The sequence below is a fragment of the Biomphalaria glabrata genome, chromosome 6 (assembly GCF_947242115.1).
Source record: "Biomphalaria glabrata chromosome 6, xgBioGlab47.1, whole genome shotgun sequence".
NCBI classification, from domain to species: Eukaryota; Metazoa; Mollusca; class Gastropoda; family Planorbidae; genus Biomphalaria; species Biomphalaria glabrata.
In genome coordinates this window covers 18,256,704-18,280,426 of record NC_074716.1, presented here as the reverse complement: position 1 = coordinate 18,280,426, position 23,723 = coordinate 18,256,704, and the positions used below count along the sequence as shown (strand labels likewise).

Below are 23,723 nucleotides of genomic sequence, written 5' to 3'. Positions count from 1 at the left end.
AGCAAATTACACACTAAAATTATTTTAGCGTAGCCAAGCCAATCGGGGGTTTTGAGTTTAAACCCTTCTTCTACAGATGGCTTTTTTTAAAGTTTAAAACCCCCTTCAGATGGTTTTGAGTCTAAGATCCTTCTACAGAGCATTTTGAGGTGGAAAACCCCCAACAGAAGATTTTGACGATAAAACTTCTCTTTTCGATATAAAATCTAAATCAAACTACAGTCACTTAATTCCAAGAGCGTTTTCAAGAGAGGTTACACATTTTTACCAGTGGCAGGGCTCCATTAATAAACTGCAGTGAATAGTCATCTACCAAAATCGAAAAACACTAAATGTAGCTCAACAAAGATGGCTAAGACAGATTTTAGGAGTCAGTTATAGAGATCGGGTCTAAATCAAGGAAATCCTATGCCGAAATGGGAGTCGACCCCTTAGTAAGATTGTGAGAGAACGACGCATGGGGTTTGCGGGACATGTTCTCCGACAAAATGAATTACGCATATGAAGAGTTGCAATGATATTCTAGTACAACTTGACGCCACTCATTCATGGAGGTCCTCATGGTAGGTGGAAAGAAGCTTCAGACATTACCAGTGACAGATTTTTATGGAAACAGCTTGACGTCAAATGCTCCGAACGGCGTGGGAGGGTCTAAGTCAGTAAGAATAGCACATTAGGTTTTTGAAATAAAACTTTTTAATAGCAGGAAAATGCAGTGTAGATACCTCAGAATATGCATTTTGTTGGCTTTCAATATCAGAAATAGTGCTTGGCGGCGGGGCTTCGCCCCGCGCTGAGGGAGCATCTAGCGCTCCCCCAGATCCCTTTGCTAGTAATGTCGGGGAATCTACAATTTTTCCACTAACTCATGGAAGAACCTATTCTAGGGCACAATAAACGTCTTCCGAAAGAATGAAGGGTCAGAATGTAATAAAGATTATGTACACACACACACATAAATACATATAATTTTTTTTTTGCGAGGGGGGGGGTTACTTGGGATTACTTGGGTCAACCTAGTATAAACCTAGATATATGTGTAAGTGGAAAAAAAAAACTTAGCAGTGTCACGTGATCCCTGAGTGATAAATATTAGGGCCTGGTAAATTTTGGGAATGACAGCTGCTTGAAATTACATAACACCCTCCCCGCCCCGTCCTTTTTGTTCTATTTGATTATACAATGTCCTAGACTAGACACATGCTCTACAGTTCATAAACATATACACAGACTTAATGCAGTAAAATTATTTCTTAGTAAATTAAATCCGATTTGCTTTTATAAAGAATTAGGGCGCCTATATGTAGGTTATTTTTACTTTTTCGAGATAACTAAAATTGTTGGAATTAAAATAAGCTTCATGATTTTCCGTTAAAATTTAACAAACATTTTTTAAGCTACCGTTTATCTATAGAAATATTTTTCCCCAAAATAATTGTTCTTGAAGTCTGCCAAAGGCGGCACTAGCACGTGCAACACGGAAGTCTAGTTGGTCAGCTAGGTGGACAATTACTGATGTAGGCCTACTTCTCAAGTAGACAAACTTTTCTTTTACAGTTGCTATAGTTTATGAGAATGTCTGTTTCTGTGTCTATTTTATTTGGAGTAGGTTAGTGTAGCACTTCGCTGTCTTTTGTTACATTGATGAGGCCAACATCAACAGCAGGTCTCGGATGCAGTCATATTTGAATTTGGTATTCGCCTTAAGTCGACATGTTGGTCAAGCGATTTTGATTTCTATAAGGAACATACATACACGTTACATTCTACTTTATAGTATAAATAAATGTATATGAAAAATCACTGCGTAGATTATAACTTTAAAAAAAAAATTAAATTAAAAAATAAATTAGGCTGATGTGATTTGATTAGTCTATTTATGCCCGGCTAAATGAACTTAAATTTCGAGTTGGTTTCTTTTATTTATGATAAGGGTCATTACGGCAAAGAATTCACGTTGTACCAAATAAAAAGACTTCAAAGCAGTCAATAACTTTTTTTTACTACTACTACTAATAATAATAAGGATTGTCTTCGAGTCCGAAGATTAAGGAGGAATGCAGTATTTTCCGTGGCTACGCAGCGTCAGCTGTGAACTACCACCTTTTAGCTCACCAAAAAAGACTGCTTCTGGCAAACGTTCGTCCCAAATACGGGATACGTGCCCTGCCCAGCATAACTGCCGGACCATAACAATTCCCTCTATACTGTACATACCGGTGTTCGCAAGGACATCGCTGTTTGTAGTGCGGTCTTGCCACTGTATGTCAATGATGGAGCGAAAGCATCTTTGGTGAAAGCGTTCAAGTAGTCTTAGTTGCTTTCTGTATAATACCCACGTCTTAGATCCATATAGAAGGCTTGAGAGAACCACCGCTTGGTAGACATATAAGCTTTAAATTTGGAATATGTTTTATGTAAACAGACATTGTGGTATCCTTGTTTACACAATGGTTTCAGTTCCTCGTTTATGTATCTTTTTGTTCAATAAGCTGCTCCTGCATTAGTATGGATTCATCTGTAATTGGGATTTTAGTATGTCCACGCGCAAAAGCGTTCAATAGCCAGTCAGGACTATCCAAGTGAAGAATGTTTTCAAATCTTTGGTTTAGGTCGTCATAAAATAGTACGTAATAAGACATTCAATTCAAATTATCCTACAGGATAAAGTAGCTTTAAGTGAAGAAATTATTTTAATTGTATACCATTTTCTTTTTTCTGCGGACCCCCTTCGGTCGTTTTGCTGTCCCTGGGAGGCCGCGGACCACAGTTTGAGAAACGCTGCCCTAGTCTGTTGGAATGTTGGGGCGCCGTTTTTCTCCATTTCTCTCAGTTTGCATTAGATAGAATCTCTTTCAATGACAAACATGTTCAATCTTATATGTTGCCTCGCTTTTTGTGTAACTATCAAGAAAAAAGAATAATGAAGTGCCTTTTTAATTCCAGATCACTCTAAATAATGTTCTTATGTTCTTATAATATGACGTAGGGTCGTGGGCTAAATAGTCGTAGGGCTAAATATTTCATTTTAATTTCTTGTATTCATTTCTACTCATTTAAATTTAAAATGTGAATATTTTGACAAATTTTCTGAAGAGAAAAGAACGCAGCTTTTCCACTGCTTTCCTTCTTCATATTCAACAAGTTCTTTTTTTCCTCTCTCTTTCTCTTTTTAGCGGCCCCTGAAAGGGGAATAGCCGATATTAATTGTGTATGATCTCTTCGTACATCCACCCCGTTTAGATCACACACAAAAAAAAAAGATTTTGAATATCCGATATTTTAGATTTTTTTAGGAAGCTTAGGCCCTATGTCAACTCACTGTCCGTCTTTCTGTCTGTCTGGCAAAACGTTTGTACACCTTATTTCTCCCACACCCAATCTCGGATGAAGCTAAAATTTTGCACTATTTTAAAAATTAACCAATTAGTTAATTAACCATTGATAATAATTTATTTTGTTTGGTATCTCGAACAAAGGAAAGAAATTGTAATTAACTGAAGTGCTGGTGTAAGCTGAATTAGTCCCCTTTATATGTCGTCTTAGTGAACAGAAAATCTTAAAATCAGGACGAGACTATAGAAACAAGAGATAACTATACTAGCTTCAATGTTCATAAGTTCTCCTCCGTGTTTGAGGTTTGAGTCATTAGTTCGAAACCAGGTCTTTCCCCTTTTTTAAAAAAACTATTTTATAAATGCTTTTTTGTTGTTAGTCTAGATGTATTACAAATTCAATTACATTACTGATCCAAACTAATTGATACAAGTACGCTTATTATAAGCTTTGTTGTTGTTGTTTTTTTCTTGTTTCAAAGTTCTGCTGCAACAGCAACTTTTTTTTTCTAAAGGCGAAACGTTTATTTTTTTAAATTAAATATGCAACCATTTTTTTTCATAAAAATACACCATTTTTACAGCTATTCACTATTAATATAAATAGAAGTCATCTATCCACTATCGTGCTGTAACATCGGATCCCATATTTTTAAAATATGAATTTTTTTTTCAAAAAAGCATGAGAGACACTAAGGAATCCTGTCTGCATTTTTCTGTAAATTTTTTTTTAATTTTGTATTACCGTACTATATTGAATGTTATTTGTTATACACGCTACTTATAAATAAAATTTTTACTTTTATGTAATTGAGGAAAAAATGCATTTTGTATGTAGATAAAAAAAAGTTTCCCATTCAGACCTTGTGTAGGTAGTAAAATTAAATTTCGGATTATACAATTTTCACCTTAATTGAGAGATTGGCCCTTTACAAAACCATCAATTAGAAGATTATCATTCAATAACACCGGTTAGGCCAGGTTCACATTTTCATAACAATCAGTTCATAGAATTCACATGGATGGTAGGCCTAATAATATAGGCATTAATAAATCTCAGCATCCTGTTATATTAAGTATTAAGTCGTCCTAATAATACAGTCTCTTCCTTTGTAGCTTCTGGTATTCTTGCTTACACTAATGAAAGCTGCCTTAATTTTTTACCTGCCTCAGTGGGCCACTTCGGGGGCCGATTCTGAGTTTTTGTGCCACTAACATGCTCCAATCTTTGAACATAGGCCTATATTAAATGGATTAAATAATTAGTTTAACAGGGCTCTTTAATTAGTGATTGAAAGCCACGCAAGGTAAAGTAAAAACAACTTCTTAGAATGTCTTCGCTTATAAACCTTAATTCTTTAGCCTACCCGAGGCATATACATATATGCATGAAGCTTTGGTCTTCAGCAGACAAAACGACGCTAAAATAAATGTCCTTCACATTTATTTCCAAAGAAAACCCAGTTTGGAAAGGTCTATATATAGATCTAGATTTCCTATATATAAGGGCATTACCGATGTATAAATCCCAGGACATCAGCGCTAGAGTCTTTCCCCCCCACAGGCAAGATTTGTTCCTCTTGATCGTAAGTAGACATCTAGTTCTCTTTCAATACTTAGAATGTAGGCTTGTTGAACTTGAATGGAGTAACGGTGCTATAGGTGTGTATGCCCCTAACACACTCCAGCGAGACAAAAGACTGAGGAATCCTGTCTGCAGTGTGTCTCATGTTAGTCTACTCGATTTTAAGTATTGAAACATATATGACACAAGCGCTTTCTTTTTTAGTATTAACTCTTAAAGGCCTGAGCAATAAATTCTGACGTCTGTATAATATTTGAGTACTGAACCAAAACCGCAGAAAATTGCGCTTTTATTTTTTTTAATTGAGATACTAATTGACAGACATGTGTTTAAAAGACTGTAAACATACAATTGTAGGCATCATAAGCAGTAGGCCCATATATTTCCACCAGCCACTGGCGGATCCAGGGGGGGGGGGCGGTAAGGGCGATCGCCCCCTCCACTCGGCCGACAGTGCTTTTTTGTGACGGTACGCATCGGTACGGCGTATCGGCACCTTTTTCAGTGTGGGGAAAATTATTACTTTTATTGTATTTTAACGTTTATTATTAATTTATTAGTAGTTAAAAGTTAGGCAATCCATCACTAAGTACCGGCAACTATTTTGTTACAAAAGAGAGAGAGGGGGAGGAGAGATATATAGGAAGATAAATGAGCGTTGAGCGCGCGCGAGAGAGAAAGAGAAGAGGAGAGAGATTAGACATACAGATAGTAGATAGATAGACAGACAGACAGACATATAGATAGATAGATAGATAGATAGATAGATAGATAGATAGATAGATAGATAGATAGATAGATAGATAGATAGATAGATAGATAGATAGATAGATAGATAGATAGATAGATAGATAGATAGATAGATAGATAGATAGATAGATAGATAGATAGATAGAGATTTTAAAAAACGTTCTATTTTCTTAAGAGATTCGCTGGCACAGTGATTAGTGTGTTGGCTTGAGGAAGTTCGAGCCTTTCTCCCACATCCCCTTTCCCAACTGGTCCAGACAAGTGATAGGATCATAGTGCATTGAGAAAGCTAAAAGAATGAAATAGCGTTAAACAAAAGAAATTGGTAAAAATATTTCTAATCGCACCGATTTATCATAGTTAGTTTTTTTTTTTTTTTTTTTTTTTTTTTAATGCTTATCTTGTTTTTTTTTTTAAAGGTGGCACGGAAACCTTCATCCAGTTATAACCCCCCTCCCTCCTACCCGCCCCCACCCCCGCCAAACCCAACTGGTCCACAAAAGTAATTGGACCATAGCAATTTAACTTAGCACGCTTTAGGCATCTAAGTTGCGTAAACAAAAACAATTAATAAAAACATTTCCAATCGCACACATTTATTATTGTTAGTCTAGATCTATTAAAATTAATTACACATTAAATTTATTCAAAACAATTGATGATTAATTGATCGCTCATCATAAACTTTTTAAAAGTTTTTTTTTTAAATATTTTACTAGTTTCTGCGTGTGGTGACATCATAAATGGGTGAACTAGGCCTATATACTTGATCCGACCTACTTTATGTTACAATTCAATTTCGTCAGATTCTTAGCAGCATTGTTAGTATGGTTGAGTATTTCCACATAGAGTTGGGTGTATTGGGACGTGAATACCTAGGCTGCCTTTGAATTATTCTATAGGCCTATAGTCTAGGCATAAATATATTATTTTAGTTTCATTACAAATTATAATAAAATAGTTGTTTTTAAAAATACATTTCTTGCAATTTAATATGCTATTATCCCATAAAACATAAAAGGCTTGGTGCGCACTATTCCACTTTCTTTTGTCTTCTGTGTAGGCCTATATATAGCCTATATAAGCTATAGGTCTAGCGTACGAGTAGCTCTCTCTCTCTATAGCAGGGCATATGCAAACTATAAGCATATAGGCCTATATATTCTCATATGGCTTCCATGCAATTGGTGGAGGCTCAATGTTGTTATTGGATTACACACGGTTTAAAAGAAACTGTTTAATTTAACTGATGGTGGTTGATTTTTAATTGGTTTCAAGGGTTCCCAAAAACACACCTATAATACGCTCATCGAGTCTAACTTCGAATAAAAAATTGCTTCTATATATCCGTCAGGAAGCCAAGCAGTTGTTTTTTGTAGAATAATGTGCATTCAAGTGCTGTTGTGATTATTTAAATTGCTAGTTTATTTTGTGTCTGATGAAGTTCGAGATCATAAGGTCGAATGTTGAAGTTGAAGATTTTTATGCAGGGCGACGAGGGATGGCAGCGGAAGGGTTCGAACCCGGGACCGTCGAGACCAAATGGACAACATTCCAGAGCGCATATCATACACGACCAGGAAGCCATCCAATTTTACAGTTTTCATTCTAGTATTGCGTCTTTGATCTGTGTATTTTTCACTCCTATGCTTAGATATATATCTTGGGTTTATTGGTTAAAATTTGTTTTGTAATAGAGCACAGTCGAAAACAGTTAAAAACGAACACACTGGTAACGAGACACTTGTACACGACAGTGCACTGTGTCGGTGTGTGTGTGTAGATCTATATAGATCTATATCTAGATACCTGTACGTGTTTCCTCATTTATTGTAGTTAGTCGTGGCACATTAAATAAAATGTAAGAAAAGATGGAATCCATAAAAAAAATTAGATTCATAGTCAATAGTCTGTCTAGAAATCTAATAGACTCTACTGTCCACTCTAGACTATTAACTATTACTAATTACTAGATTAGACATTATTAGAATTAGATCTAGTAGTAGTAGTATCAAAAGTATGTGACCGTGAGTCTAGTTTTTAGTCTAGATTTATTATTAAGATTAGATAAGACTTAAGACATCATAAAATTATCATATATTTAAAATTTATAATAATAATAATGTCACAGACAATAATCATAATGATTATATAATGATATATAGAATAGATTAATAGATATATATTATTATTATAATTTTATTATATTTGATATATATTATTGGCTGCCTGGTCGTGCGGTTTGCGCGCTGGACTGTCGTTCGGATTTGTCGAGGGTTCAAACCCTGCCCGCTCCCATCCCCCGTCGTCCTGCGGGAGGTTTGGACTAGGAAGTAAACTATCTTCAACTCTGAAGGAACATCCGAAACATGTAAAACATTTTACAAACAAACATTTAAATTAAATAATATTATCATGACTTTTTACACAATCTATTATTATCTATTCTAGACTAGATCTACTATGATCTAGATTCTAGATCTATGTTTAAATAGTTTAATTATAATTCATCAATATTGTCAATAATAAACAGTGTAAAACACATCTAGATTCTAGATCTAGATCTATGACTATATGTTAATTGTTATTCATTACTATTAACTTTTATAAAGTATTAGATTCTAATTTAACTCAGTATACACATAGGCCTACTGTGAAATCTAATATAATATAGATCTAATAATAATAATAATATATAATATAGCCTACTAATAGTACTAATACAGTCACCAGTGCACTGTGACTATTGAAACTAAAATCTGGATTCTAATATAATTCTCAATTTATCAATTAACACTTAATATTTAGTTAATTACTTATTTAAAGTTATTAATACTAGTAGTAATAGTAGTTTATTTAGTAGAATAGACTATATATATATATATAATTATATATATATATATATAGAGAGAGAGAGAGAACCATTGAAACAGCTGATCTTAATAAATATAACTCACTGATCACATTTTATTACATTTATTATCTAATAGTAATTTAGTTTTAACAACTAAAATTTTCTTTGTTCCAGTAAAATAAAATGGCAAAAACACCAGAAGAAAAACTTGCATTAATGAAACGAAATCTTCAGGTATTACATTTCATTTTTTTTTTTACGATCTTTTTTTTTTCTTTTAGAATTGACAATAAAAATGAGATTGTAAGTTTTACTGTTACACTATAACATAAAATAATAATATTATCTAATATATAATATGTCACTTGATTCAATAACACGTTCTAGTGTGAAAGTAATCTTACAAACACCACATTTAATAAAGTACTTTCTGATACTATACAAGCAGGTGGGAAAGTCATAAATTTATTTATGATTGCTAGCAGACCTGCCTACCAAAAAAAGTCCAAATGCGTAACACTGATGGTCAAAATGCGTATTTTGGCACCAGAATGCGTAACACTTACGCGATCCACTATTTTGTCATATATATATATATTAGATCTAGATGTCATGATTAGATCTACAATCTAAATCTAGATCAATACGACAATAGAGATGATATCTAGACTAGATCTATGTCTATATGATGAATATAATCTACTCTAGATCTGGGCTCAAGAGTATTACCGATGCCGTGGATCCGCTACAAACGTAGGTCTACTCCAAACTTTCGTAGGCCTACCTTCATCCTTGATTGGCTTGATCTATTCTATACTAAGACTAAGAATCTAGTCTAGACTAGATGGTAGTAGATGTTATCGATCTAGATCTAGTCAATCTAAATCATACTACAACTAAATAGTAAATTGGATCTAGATCTAGATTGTAGAGTAATGTAGAGAATCATGACATAATGATAACGTAATGAATAGCTAGAAAGCTGCTAGATTACCCTATTCATGTATAACAAGTTATCTAGATCTAGAATCCAGATCTAGATATCTACAATGTCACTCAATGTGTTTTGAATCGATAGCATTTCGATATTTTTTTCTATACAAATGAATACCGGAATCAGGGATTCAACATACCGGTAATTAATTTCTACTAATGAACTTACAAATAAAAAAAAGTCACGTTGGTTTATCAGCTAACTGACGGTACCAACCTGGTACCAACCCGCCACTCCCTCACTCTATCGTTCTTCATTTCTAGACTAAATCTAATTGCCATCAACGTATAGATCTGGACACAATGTGTTCCCCCACCTTTTCTGTTCCTCCCCCCCCCCCCCCCCCAACCGTGACCTCCGTGGCCCAACAGGACGGCTTAGCGTGACCTCCGTGACCGCTCGCAGCTAGTCAAGAGAGGGAAAAAAAGGATACGAAATACGTAACGCGACGGGTTAAATGCGTATTTGCGTACTGATGGTCATTTTTGGGAGATTTTGCGTAACGAATACGCATTTTGCGTAACGGTAGGCAGGTCTGATTGCTAGCCTAGAAATTTTTGCCATCCATTAATTTTTTTTTTAAAGCCTAATTTCTAACTATGTGTTTTGAAACTGTGATGTATTATTATTGTTCAGTATCATCAGTAGATTGAAAAGTTTCTTTGTCTCTCTTTCATTTTTTTTCCTTATTTGTTACCCATTATTTTGAACAGGAAGTATTGGGAGAAGACAAGATTGTAGAGATTCTAAAAACAAGGGATCTCAAAGTGTATTGGGGCACTGCTACAACTGGCAAGCCACACATTGCTTACTTTGTGCCTATGTCTAAGTTGGCAGATTTTCTAAATGCAGGATGTGAAGTAGGATTCTTTTTTTTTTTTATTAACTAACTATTAACCTAACTTGACTTTTACTAAATAAAAGCTGCCATTTTTTAAATTGTAGTTTTTAATTAAAAAATGCAATTTTTTTTCTTTTAATTTCAAAATTAAGCAGAAAAGGACAGAAGAAATGAATAGAATTTTAAAAATATTTTCTATGCAAGAATTTAAAAAAAAAAATTATCTAGAAGAACTATTTTCAAACAGTTTAGTTTCTCTTCAACTCAAACTTATTTTGTGGAAGAGTGTAGTCTTCTATTCCAAGTGCCTCCTAGTTTTTGTTGTCTTGCCTACTTGGTATTCTCTTCTCACTTCTTTTATAACCTTTCTCAACCTAGCTAGTGCTGATGGGAAGTTATGTAATTGTCTCAGCCTAGCTAGTGCTGATGGGAAGTTATCTAATTGTTGCTATAACTGAATATATTGGTTAACACAACATGCAGCCATGACTAAGAGTCACATTCACAAGTCATGAATCTGTCACAAAGAAATTAATTTTCATATAGTTCTATGCTTGATATTAAAACTTTAATTTAACTGGATTCGATATTAGTTCCAGAACAGACAAGATTTTATTTTATTTTGGTTCATGATGATTTGCCTAAAATTTGAATTTGAGTCACTTTTATTGCAAATTTAGTTAAAGGGCTGATGTCATTTGTTTTCCTTTCAAATATTTGTTTAAGTTGAACTAAGTTGAAAAGTTTGACTAAAAAACAATATTCTTCTTAATGTTTGCTCTCCTCAGGTTACCATACTGTTTGCTGACTTGCACGCCTACCTCGACAACATGAAAGCCCCTTGGGACCTTCTGGAACTGCGAGTAAAGTACTACGAGGCAGTCATCAAAGCCATGCTGAAGTCCATTGGGGTGGATCTTAGTAAGCTTAAATTTGTCAAAGGCACTGATTACCAACTCAGCAGGTCAGTGGCAGTTCATGAGTTATGTGTTTTCTTGAGTGCATTGTTGAACTACACTCTTTCTTTGCACATTTTGTTTGCTGAAAAAAAGCTTTTTTTTCCCCCTTTTCTTTTAAAACTTTTCTATCTAATATTTTCTATTAACTTCTTAACTTTTTTTTTTGGCATGACATTGACTAGTTAGTGTAGTGTCATATTCCAAATAGTTGTTTACCATTTCTACTCAATCAAAATCCAATGGATTCTATGAACTTCTTGACTCATTTATTGACCAGTACAGCTGAACACTTATAGTGAACATATTTATTAATGTTAGCTTTTATTAAGATTAAACTCAAATAGGCAACATTCTTTTGCAATTTGAATCCATTCATTTTTATACAGCTTGGCAGCTAAGATATGTTTCAAAAAATACTTTTTTTTTTAAATTTTGATTCTTGTTGATCATCTGCAGAGAATATACACTAGATGTCTACAAGCTGAGCTCAGTTGTAACTGAACATGATGCTAAAAAAGCTGGTGCTGAAGTGGTCAAGCAGGTGGACCACCCACTACTCAGTGGGCTGCTTTACCCAGGACTTCAGGCCCTGGATGAGGAGTATCTTAAATGTGATGCACAGTTTGGAGGTGTAGATCAGAGAAAGATATTTACTTATGCTGAGAAGGTGAGTCTGTAAACACTGTAAATACTAAAAGTGGGAACAGATCATAGATGACATCTCATTCATGCTATTGTTCCACTAGAAACGTAAAGGACATTTAAAAGGGTCAAGGTTTGCATTAAACCCATTGTTACTTAGGACCTTTCCTTCCAGACTTTCTAAAACTTGAATACTGATAGGTTCTAAGACTCATTGCTACAAGTTATATTAGTATTTATACAAACAGTCATTGATTAAGTTTATTTGAATGAAATATTCATTCTTTAAGGAATTACTACTGCATACTTGTTCTACTTTCAGTACCTGCCAGCCCTTGGCTATAAAAAAAGAGCACATTTAATGAACCCTATGGGTAAGTTTTATCCTGTTTAAATGTTGCATTTCGACAACAAAAAATATATTGACCATTTACTTGATTTTTTAATATTTTAATTTTACATTCAGTGCCAGGATTGACGGGTGCTAAAATGAGTTCTTCTGAGGAGGATTCAAAAATTGATTTACTGGACACTCCAGCACAAGTGAAAAAGAAGTTAAAGAAAGCTTTCTGTGAACCAGGCAATGTCACAGACAATGGAGTCCTCTCTTTCTGCAAGCATGTCTTGTTTCCATTAAGAACTTCAGGTTTGATTAGTTTCTATAATCTTTAGATTCACATTATTACTAGTTCCTAGTTGTGAAATTCATCATCAAAAGCTCAACCTTTATGTTTTTACTCTATCAAAACATTGCATAAATATGTTACATTTTTGTAATTTTTTTACATTAAAAAAAGTGATTTTTATAACATATGGACAGACAGCAAAGAAGTAACAAAATGAAAATGGCAAATCCATTTCTATTTATTTTAATGTTAAGTTATGAAAATTAAAGATGAAAACTAAATGACTGCTAAAGTCTCCAGGATCTAGCTCTAAACCAGTTGTAGGTAAAATTGTATGATCCAAATTGACATTTTAATTTTTTTAAAATCATATTTATCATATTGTCACAAAATTAATATATATATTTAAAACACATAAAATGGAAATCTTTAACTAATTGCCCATGTCACTACCATCAGAAAAATGAAAATTGACCAACTGTGGACAAGTCAATAGCTTTAGGTCTAGACTAGATTTAGGAAATATATATTATGATCTAAATTTATACAAAATATTTTTTTTTTAACTATATTTATTCATATTTTCACAAAGCTTTGTAAATAACACATTTGAAAACACATAAAATGATTGTCTTAAACTCGTTATCCCATACTACTACCATCAAAAAAATCAATTTAAAGAAAAAAAAAGCCTTTTAAAGCCCCCACTCTTTAAAAACATAGTAAATTCCAGATGTTTAGCAAAGGGAAGCAATAGAGTTTTAAGCAGTTAAAAACATATTAGTGGAAAAAAAATGAAAAAATTTAATTTTAAATTACTGACATTGTCAGCATTGATCCACACACTAGGGCTAGGTCAAATCAAAGCTGGGAGCATTGTTCCAGTCTTAAGAGTTAATGATTAGAGACTTACGTTTGTTTTTTTATTATGTGATATTTTTTTAGCTTTTGAAATCAAGAGACAACCAGAAAATGGTGGTGATGTTGCTTACATTACCTATGAAGAATTGGAAAAAGCTTTTTCTAAAGAGGTAAAGTCAAGATCTCAACGAAAAATTGATGCCAGATCATTTGTCATATGTTTAATTCCTAGTCATTATATTGGTTTGGTTTGTCACTGCCATAATCTTATAGATTTTGTTAAAACTTTTTTTACATTAAAACTTTTCTAAAAGGAAATCCATCCAGGTGATTTGAAAAATGCAGTGGAAGGCTACCTCAATGAACTTTTAGATCCAATCAGGAAAACTTTTGAATCTCCAGAGTTGAAAGAACTTATAGCTAAAGCTTATCCTGTGCAGAAAAAAAGTGAGTATCTTGCTGAAAAGAAAAAAATGTATGTGAAATCTTGTTAGTCCATTGAGTAATATTTACTTATCTAAATTGTTTCTAACTTTGATCTAAACAGAAATAGGAGTTGTGGCTGCCACTGCAGAGGATGATGTTGTGCCATCAAAATTAGATATTAGAGTTGGTAAAATTACTAGTGTCTCTCAGGTATCATTATTTTATTATCATTGGTAGATGTATTTTCAGTCTTCTCTAAAGCTTTTTTTTTTTTTATTAAATTGACACACTATAATGTAAAATCTGTGAAATTACTAAAATTAAAGATTTTCAAAAAGTTTTTTTGTTATTTCATTATTAAATTTGATTCACATATATTGCATAATTTATAATCCATTTATTGATTCTTTTTTTTTTTCTTTTCTGGTAATTTGGTAAGGAATTAAATTTTTTTTTTCAGTAAGATTTTTACAAACTTTTATGTTTTCTTTTAGTATGGTACTTGAAATATTACTGAAATATTTGTATTCTCAAGTGTTTTGCTTGTTCCCTTTATTTAGCATCCTGAAGCAGAACATCTGTATGTCGAAACTGTTGACCTTGGAGAGGAACAACCTCGTACAGTAGTCAGTGGTCTAGCAGGGCTAGTGCCAAAAGAATCCCTCGAGAACAAACTGGGAGTGTTTCTTTGTAACCTGAAGCCTGTTAAACTAAAGGGAATTGAATCGAAAGCAATGTTGCTGTGTGCATCAATGTGAGTTTGCTAACATCTTCACTATCTTTTTTTTCGAAGGTGTGAACTATGAAAACATCTGCTATTAGCTGTAATTGTTCTATAGAAGCTGGTGGCTTCCACAGCAAGATATTTTTAAGGAAGTGAGAGAGGCTTGTTAAAACAAGTGTATTCAATTGTTTGAACAACATTTGGTTGTATTAGATTAATTTTTGTATTACATTAAGTTATGTTCAGATTTCTAATGACTGACAAATATTTACAACTTCATCAGTCAAGGGACCACTGTGGCTGAGTGGTTAAGGGCTCGGCTTCTGAACCTGGGTCCTGGGTTCAAATATCAGTGAAGACTGAGATTTTGAATTTCAGGATTTCTAGGGCGCCCCTGAGACTACCCAACTCAAATGGGCGGTTGGTCGTTGTGCTGGACACATGATACCCTGCTTCTTAACTGTTGGCCATAGAAACAGATGACCTTAGCATCATCTACCCCATAGATTGCAAGGTCTGAAAGGGAAACTACTTTTTTTTTTGTATCAGTCATAAATTTTAAATTTTCATCCATTATATCCTGGACTTTTCAACCTATGAGAATAAGTGTGCAGTAAATAGCTTTTTAATCTCATGTTTTTTATTGGCTTATCAATGTCATGTTAAGAATAATTTTATCAATTTTCTGGGACAATGGGACAATCTTTCTTTTAGACATTTTATAATGTATTATATTGAAATATATGAGTAATATCTTAAAAACACACTGGTATGGCAAAAATAGAAAGCACCAAACTATGGGAGATGGGTTTACAAAGAAATATAGAGGTGCAGATCTTAAAGAGCAAGTGGAGATGGATTGGTCACACCCTTAGAAAAGATACCAACAAAAGAGCTAGACAGGCCTTGGAGTGGAACCCCAGTGCACAAGATGTAGAAGAATACCAAAAAGAATGTGGCGATGCAGTGTGCTCGATGAAGCCAAGAGGACAGGAAAGAGCTGGCAGGCCATTTAAGAAACTAGCAAAAGACTTGTGATGTTTTTACGTTCCTTGAGAAACGTAAAGGAAAGATGATGATGTTTATGATATTGAAATATCAAAAATAAAATAAAACCAATGGTCTTAAGCTTATAAAAAGTAAAGTTCCCCTTTCAGACCTTGCGATCTATAGGGCAGATGATGTAAAGATCATCTGTTTCTCTGGTTAATGTGGGTGTCATGTGGTCAGCACAATGACCAACTGCCTTTACTTTTCCATTAGAGCTAGGTAGACTCAGATGCGCCTAAAGATCCTAAAATTAAAAATCCCATTCTTCACCAGGATTCAAACCCGGGACCCCTGGTTCGGTAGCCAAGCATTTTACTGCTCAGCTACTGCACCTCCCCTTTAGTTTATAAAATTGAGTGAAATTCATTGATTCATTAACTTATTCTGATGTTAAACAGAGAAGAGCCACGTCAAGTAGAACCTCTTATTCCACCTGAGGGCAGTGCACCCGGAGACAGAGTTTTTGTCGAGGGTTATTCAACAGGCTCACCAGATGATGAACTTAAGCCTAAAAAGAAAATCTGGGAAAAACTACAGGTAATAAATTGCTATTTTATAAATATTAGACACTTTAAAAAATAAAAGGTTGAAAACATATCTTATTAAAATTTTCTTTTTACAATATTTTTAATAAAGTCATTTCAATGCATCAAGTCTTAGAAGATAGTTAATAGATATAACCAATATAAAATGGATAAATGATTTTCTATCTCTCTTTCTCAGGTTGATTTAAGAGTTGATGACCAGCATGTAGCAGAGTGGCAAGGCAATGAGTTAATGACTAAACTAGGCAAAGTGAAAACAAACACTGTGAAGAACTCACCAATTAAATAAATTTTTCTTTTAACACCTCAACTGTAAATGATCAAATACTAGGCAAACACATTTGTATGGAGTAGTCTAGAAAATTGGTTTGTCAGCTCATATGATTAGGTCACGTTTTGTGTATGTGTGAATGTTATTTATTTATCAGCTGTCACACAAAAGTTCAATTTGAAATACTTTAAAAATCTTTTTAAAAAAAGGGGTAAATCCATTTTCTAAAATGTTTCTTCTGTTGGAATCAACAGTATCAGCTCTTGCCTATATGGAGAGATCAGCTGTGAGAAGGGGGAACTGTTGTGTTTATAACATCTTCTTATAACATCTGTATTATAGAAGAAGAAGATCATAGCTTATGCTCAGGCTTTTATCTCATTTCTATGAGATGACTCACAGTTGCTTCGTGGCTGAAAGAGGCCAGCCATATATATACTCTTTTGTTTCCACTAAGTTTGTCACTGTTTTATTTATCATTTTAAAATTCAATTCTAATTTTGGTTCCTTTTGATGAATTAGTCACTTTTTGGGCATGTGGGGATCAACTTCATATTTCATGCATTCATATATTTTTAATAATTTAGATTATTTTCACTTGTTTCAATGTCCTTTATGTTATAGATCTATTTTCAAATATTAGATTAGTATTTTCAAATTTTAAAAGTTAGTAGAGTAATATTGTTTTATTTTTTGTCTCTGATCCTTAAGCTCCTGTTGGTTAGTAGTATATGAATTCAAAAATATAGGTCTTCATTTGAATGCGAACAGTAGTATTGCAAATATAGACAGAATTGTAGGCATGAAACTTGTCAAACTGCGAGAGCTCCCTTATTAGGCTTATATGAATACATTAAACCATTAATAAATACATTTTAACTTGTTATTGCTTTTGTTCTTTGCTGTAGTTAATTGTACCAATTTTTTTTTTTGGTATAAAATCTAAATATAATTCTAGTAGCACACTTGTTCTGCTTAGGCTACATTTACTTTCAGCATGAGAAGCGTGCATTGTGATGATCCAAGAGAAATAATGAAAAAATATATATTGTTATGATCCTCTATCAGGCTTTCTGTAAACACTGCTCAACATAACACATCCAACTCAAGAACTTGACAACAGTTCCAAAATAATGTGATTTTTTAATAACTAATTAATAACAGCCAATACTACATAATTGGCTACATGATGCACTAACTATAGATTCTCGAGGACTCGCTGTGCTGGACCCACATCACTGTGGACTAACAGTACTGGTATAGGACTGATTCTCTCTTACACACTCTTGTCTCTTTAGATTGGGTTTATTAAGTCCTTGTAAGCAATAGCAACTAAAACAGAAAATAGGTGGTTTACACATCGCCAGTTCATACCCACACTGTCCTTTGACACAGTTGACTGATGGAAGCATGTAGCAGAGTGGCAAGGCAATGTGTCAGTTGGTTGCATGCAATTAACTCTATCACTACAGCTATAATATATATCTTTATTATCCATGAGGAAATTTGTCTTACGATTTGTGCACATATATATATGTATAGAAACAATATAAGTATAGAAACAATATCTACATTCACATTAGTTTCACTCAAACATTACATGTGAAATGTTAAAAATGGATAGATCTATTCTATTTCAAGATTTGATTGCCAAGGGAACAAAGAAGTTTTTGTGTCGGTTTTTTTAAAGTCTATTTATTGGTTCTTCCTATTTCCATTGTTAATATTAAATTATAGCCTTTATATAGCGCTACTTTCATGCTTATAGCATGCTCAAGAGTGCTAGGGTCCAATCTAAGTTGTGGACCAGTTGGGGGGGGGGGGGGGGTAAGGGTATCTGGGAGGTTTTTCCGTGCTGCCTTTAGGCACTCAGTAAACACAACTCTGCTCGAGTCAGGTGTCGTTCATAGTTCAAAAAAGAGATTTTGCTATGTAGATGCTTTGTAAATATTCCCCATTTTCATAAATAACTAAACATAGTTATTCCATATTTGCTTGAAGTATTTCTCTTTATTCCTTCAGATTGTTTCTTCTTAGATCTAGTGAATATGTTATGGTGACATCTATTGCACTACAAGAACTAAGTGGGTTGATATGTCTTACCTGTTTGTCTTATGTTTAAAACTAAGACTTTCTTTTTCATCTAAATAGGTGATGGTGTTTTTCAGTTCATTTATTTTCATTGTAGCACTTTTTAGTACTCCAAATCATGCATGTTTATGGAAGATATTTTAAGTTTTTAGAAAAGAAAACAAAGTCCAGCAATATGTACAAACTTTAATCACTTTTATTACCCCATAGCTAGAGTCTAAGATCAAAACTAGCATATGGAGCTTAAGAGATGAGGTACATGTGGTCATACATCAAATAAAACTTATAAAATGTGAGTATAATGTATAAGCACTAGTAAAATGACTGGCATTTATTTATACATTTTCACTTCAAAATCTAGAAACATTTTTTCTAAAGTAAGCCTCTTCTTGTTCTGAATTTATGTAGGTAAAAATTCTAATTTAACATTTGTGATGCTACAGCCACAAGCTGAATAAGTCATTCTTAAGACAACAACAAAACTGCTAGAAATAAAACAGAAAATCAATACATATAGTTCAAATAAAAGATTCGAATCAAAGACAAATGCTCAAAACTGTTAAGTTCCTTTTTTTTTCAGGTACTGACATTATTTTATTCCATTTTTTTTAGTACAAGAAAGATTCCTAAACAATCATTTTTTTTTAAAAATCAAAACATCATTCCTTATGTAACAAAGACATTGATGGTTTGCCTGATAAAAACAACAGCATTTACAGTTTCCTGAGCCAGGAAGTACAATATGATTTTTTTTTAATATAGCTGTATATCAAGAGAAAGTCACATGACAGGTATAGAAAATGTGGTAATTGTAGCTTGGAAAACATTTTTAAAAAATTAATTCCAGAACTACTAATTGACAAAAAAAAAATTGTAAAATAAATAGAACAACTTTTATTGAGTAAATAGTGCTTGAGTACAAAGTTATTGGACGGATGAGTTATGACTTGAAGTTTGAACCAAAATAAAATAGTGGAATGTTTAATACATAGAGAAAGAACTTTTGAACAATAAACAAATATACAGTTATTTACAGCTTAGTACATTTCATATCAATGGTTTTGAGGATTTAAAAAAAAATATATTGTTGTTTTGGCTTCAATTAAAGATATAGCTTGCAGTAAATAAAATAGGAACAATGAATACAGATATTTGTTGTTTTTTTTTGTTTCCATTTGTTTGAATACATCAAATATAAGACATTTGAAGATGACAATAAGAAAGAAGGGGGAGGGTATTATTTGTCAGAACTTGTACAAAAAGTCACATGCTATGAATCAAAGAACTTAGATCCTGTTGATAGTTTTTCTATTCTTGGTGGCTCACAGAAATGGAAAGATTTGAATGTTTGTCTATTGAAGAAAATGAAACTATTACTCGGAGAACAAAACAAAAGTCTTCATTTCACACATCAAACTGATGCAGGTTTCTGCTTTAGTCAATAATGTGATAATACAGTGAGCAGCTATTTTGGCTGATTATTGAGCTTCAATAGGTAGATTAATTACTCTCAATAGCTAGATTAATTACTCTTGAGGCAATAACTTAGTGCACTGAATGTTTCTAATGCCATTTAGTAACTATGGAGAAAAAAAATTCTCTAAGTAACAGTTCACAGTATAGAAACCAATCTTTATTTAAATATCAGTTTCTGTAATCTTCTGGAATAAATGTAGAATTTTGCAAAAATTATAGATGGTTCTAATGTATTGACTCAATTGTTCACCTACATATTCATTGAGTACGGACAAATATAGAATGTCTACTCATATATATATATATATTTATTTGTACAACATAGATATAGTGCAGGAATAATTGTCAAGTGAGTAGTACTAGGGAGCACCATAGGAGTAGATACAAAGTGATCACAAAGTTCAGTGCAGTGCAACACTGCCAATGTTTTAGTCCCAACTCAAGTCATCTCTTCTCAATGTGGTTTGTAACTTTTTCATGTCTCTCAACATGTACAGTGCTGGATTCACTGGTGCAGAGTTGCTGGCCTTTGTTTTGCTGCAAGCTGCTGGTGGGTGAGAGCTGACAGAGCCATTCTTCTGGAAGTGTTTAGTTAATGAGCTGATTGGTCGACAAGGGTGGGAATGAGGTCGCTTTAGTCTCTCTGTCTGCTTGACACCAGTTGAATGTTCTTTGGTAACTTTAGAAAGCTTAGATAGGGAAAAAAAAAATTTTTAATTTTTTTTATAGAGCTGTATTTGAACAAAAGAAAATATATTCTGAAAAGTTAGATTAACAAGAAAGAAACAAACTTAGACCTAATAATACTTTCCCAAACAATACCTTTTGCTGGTGCTTCATGATTTTAGAAATCTGATCTCTCTTTGACTTCATTTTGGCTACCACAGCCTCATATTCCTTCTCAAGTTCTTCTCTGGCATGCAAATCTCTCATAGTGTGGATCTCATCCAACAGGCGATGGCTCTCACTACAGAGAATAACAAAACTTTAGTATGATCAGTGAAATTGAAACCCATTTACACTAATTAGTAATATTGAAATATCTACAAAATATTAAAATTTGAAAAGGAAATTGATTAGATGTTGTAGTTTTTTGTCTGCATTTACTGCTTCAGGAAAGACAAATTAAACTGACCTGGCCAGTTGTCCATATTCATCCTGGAGTTGCTTAATTAAATCATTCAAGTCCTGGTCTATACTAGCTGAGCTTGACCCACTAGAAGGGGAACTGTCAGTGAGCTGGTTGTCCACATTAGCATACATGGAACACAGGGCAGGATTGTGTGTCTTCATCATAGATAACACTTTCTGTACATTAGCAACAAGGGAATGGCTTGGTCCTGTAGACTAAACAAAGAAATTTCATATAAATACATATGTGAAACATAATAAAATGGTATTTTATTAATATACTGTATTACTAAATGTGTATAATTTTGTAGGATCTATTAAGATAAAGATGAAGTAGATTCATCAAACCTTTTCAAATTATGTTCCTAATAATGCCTGGTAAAGGGGAGACTTTTACTGAGGTTGGTAGCCTCATACATATCATTACTACAAATCCTATCCAAATTAGCTTACCTTGCCAGCTACAAAAGGAACTTCTGCTAAATTAAGCCTAAAGTGGCGTGTGGGTTCAAGTTTCACTGGTGCTGATCGGCTAGAAAGAGGCTTTTTCTTTTTTTTCTTGATAACCTTTTTTGTTTTTGGCAACTGTGCTGGACTAGAATGTGGCCTTGGCAGTGGCTGAGTGGAGTCTCTGGTAACCTTGACATTGCTAACTGTTGCAGTTTCAAGCTGATAAATAAAATAATAATGAAGGAATGTGGAGATGATACATTCTATTTTTTAGTGTTGAATAAAATTAACTCAGAATAAGAACAAAGAAATCAGTAGTGGGTGGACAACTCAGGACAGGTGTTAAGAGAAGTCTGATGACTGTGTACATTACATAAATGAGAATGATGAGCTCAAAATGAATGAGACACGTATCATATTCTTTAACTGAAACGAAAGCTAATCTTGCAGATTAGTTTGTTAGCTTCTTCAGTTACATATGAAATGAGCCTCAACAGTTGAAAAGTAAAGAAACTATGCTGAATTAACTTTTTCTACTGACAATACCAACATTGATTTGACTCCATTAAATGAAATTAAATTTTGGTTTTATAAACTTGTGCTATTATATAAAGAGCATACATTCTTCTATAATTATATACCTAATATAACATTTCCAGATCACATACAAAAAATTTATTGAAGTTTAATCCTAACAGGGGAGTGAAACACACATGAGCAAAATGAATGGATTCCATCGGAAGGAGGAAAGTAATTATGGAAAGAAAGAGTTCATGTCTTATTGACACCGTACCTGCGTTGTTTTCTCTTGTAAAACTTTTCTGTGCCTCTTCTCTTCTTTTAATTTTGTTTCTAGCTCTTGAATTTTTCTCTGAAGAAGAAGACAAGAATAACAAAAAACAATTTAAAAAAAAAAGTATGACAAACTTAGTGGATGTAGAGAAACATTGTAGACCATACAAGAAATCATTAAACCTTTAAAACTATAGCATGAAGAGAATTTGAACCTTATCCCATACAGTTGAACATGGTTCAAAAAGAAATAGTGATAACATACATTATGATTAGGTAACTCTGTTAGAAAATTAAAATACTATATGTAGTTACATATGGTAGATATAAAGTTTCCAAAGAAATAAAAGATCATGTCTAATGGGGACTCATTTTTAAACCAAAGAATTAGTCTTAAGTCTTAAGTTTTAAAAATTGTAGTGATTCATACAGAGAGCTAACTAACTATTTTATGACTGAATCTGACAAATTTTTTATTGTAAATTTTAAATATGTTTTCCTGTTTTAAAAAAATAAAATGTTAAGTATTAGTTTCCTTTTTTTTAAATTTATTTTAAAGATAATTCTTATAAACCAAAATAATTGAGCACTTATGACTTCTTTAAACACCTTGTTATGATAATATGGTTTAAGGCACATGAGTTAAAGAGTTCAACTTTATGAAGGAAGTATGCACACTATATTATATGGGTTAGTGAGTAGGAATGTTAGTATGAAGTGAAGGGAGAGAAGCACAAAGTGAAGTACCTCTGAATGATCAGTTCTGTTCCCTGAATACCGCTGATGAAGCAAAGCAATGTACCATAATTACAATTAAGAATGTATACATTAATATGTAATAGGTCTACATTAGACACATGCTGGCTAACTAGTATGTGAATACAAAAAATACAAAACCAAAAGTACACGGATAATAAAACTTGCTTATAATTTTGATCTGTCAACTTGGTTTCCATGAACCAGAACAGGCTTAAAGGTGGGACTAATCAAAGAAATCTGAGGCAGCCCTAAAAGTTCATCTTCTTCCTTTGCTACATTGTAATAAGAGAAGCTGTCTTCAAAAGATCATCTGGTAGTGAGAACTATTAAACCATAATGTTAGCAGAGGGCAGCATATTGGAGGTGCGGGGCTAAGTGTGGTCCCCAACAGAGGGCTGCATATTGGAGGTGTGGGACTAAGTATGGCACTCAACAGAGGGCTGCATATTAGGGGTGTGGGGCTAAGTATGGCACCCAACAGAGGGCAGCATATTTGAGGCGTGGGGCTTACTCAATGGCAGGACTGATGAACAGTAGTAAGATTTAGGAATGTCTGTTGTC

At 33.4% G+C, this 23,723-nt stretch overlaps 2 protein-coding genes across 10 annotated transcripts in view; one reads left to right on the top strand and one right to left on the bottom strand.

Moving 5' to 3' along the window:
• The first annotated feature begins 4,824 nt into the window (after positions 1-4,824).
• Positions 4,825-17,336, top strand: LOC106058686 (tyrosine--tRNA ligase, cytoplasmic-like). Of its 3 annotated transcripts, none has more exons than XM_013216149.2 (13): positions 4,825-4,921; positions 8,699-8,758; positions 10,232-10,378; positions 11,148-11,323; positions 11,775-11,985; positions 12,283-12,334; positions 12,427-12,606; positions 13,532-13,617; positions 13,762-13,894; positions 13,995-14,083; positions 14,434-14,627; positions 16,046-16,184; positions 16,371-17,336. In XM_013216149.2, the coding sequence occupies exons 2-13, from the start codon at positions 8,708-8,710 to the stop codon at positions 16,479-16,481; spliced, it is 1,569 nt and encodes a 522-aa protein (XP_013071603.2). In that variant the 5' UTR covers positions 4,825-4,921; positions 8,699-8,707; the 3' UTR covers positions 16,482-17,336. The 3 variants fall into 3 exon arrangements, with proteins under 3 accessions (XP_013071603.2, XP_013071602.2, XP_013071604.2); XM_013216148.2 differs by lacking the exon at positions 4,825-4,921 and adding an exon at positions 7,355-7,481; XM_013216150.2 differs by lacking the exon at positions 4,825-4,921 and adding an exon at positions 7,382-7,531.
• A 1,396-nt stretch (positions 17,337-18,732) lies between these two features.
• LOC106058688 (centrosomal protein of 57 kDa-like) overlaps positions 18,733-23,723 on the bottom strand; it is a 29,764-nt gene continuing 24,773 nt past the window's right edge. For 6 of the 7 annotated variants that reach the window (XM_056033032.1, XM_056033033.1, XM_013216151.2 and 3 more), the window contains 6 exons: positions 23,151-23,183; positions 22,405-22,482; positions 21,615-21,830; positions 21,166-21,377; positions 20,853-20,997; positions 18,733-20,719 (listed from right to left, as the gene is read on the bottom strand). In XM_056033032.1, coding sequence (XP_055889007.1) covers positions 20,459-20,719; positions 20,853-20,997; positions 21,166-21,377; positions 21,615-21,830; positions 22,405-22,482; positions 23,151-23,183 — 945 coding nt within the window. In that variant the 3' untranslated portion in view covers positions 18,733-20,458. The remainder of the gene's footprint in view (positions 20,720-20,852; positions 20,998-21,165; positions 21,378-21,614; positions 21,831-22,404; positions 22,483-23,150; positions 23,184-23,723) is intronic. The other variant, XM_056033034.1, reaches the window with a different exon arrangement.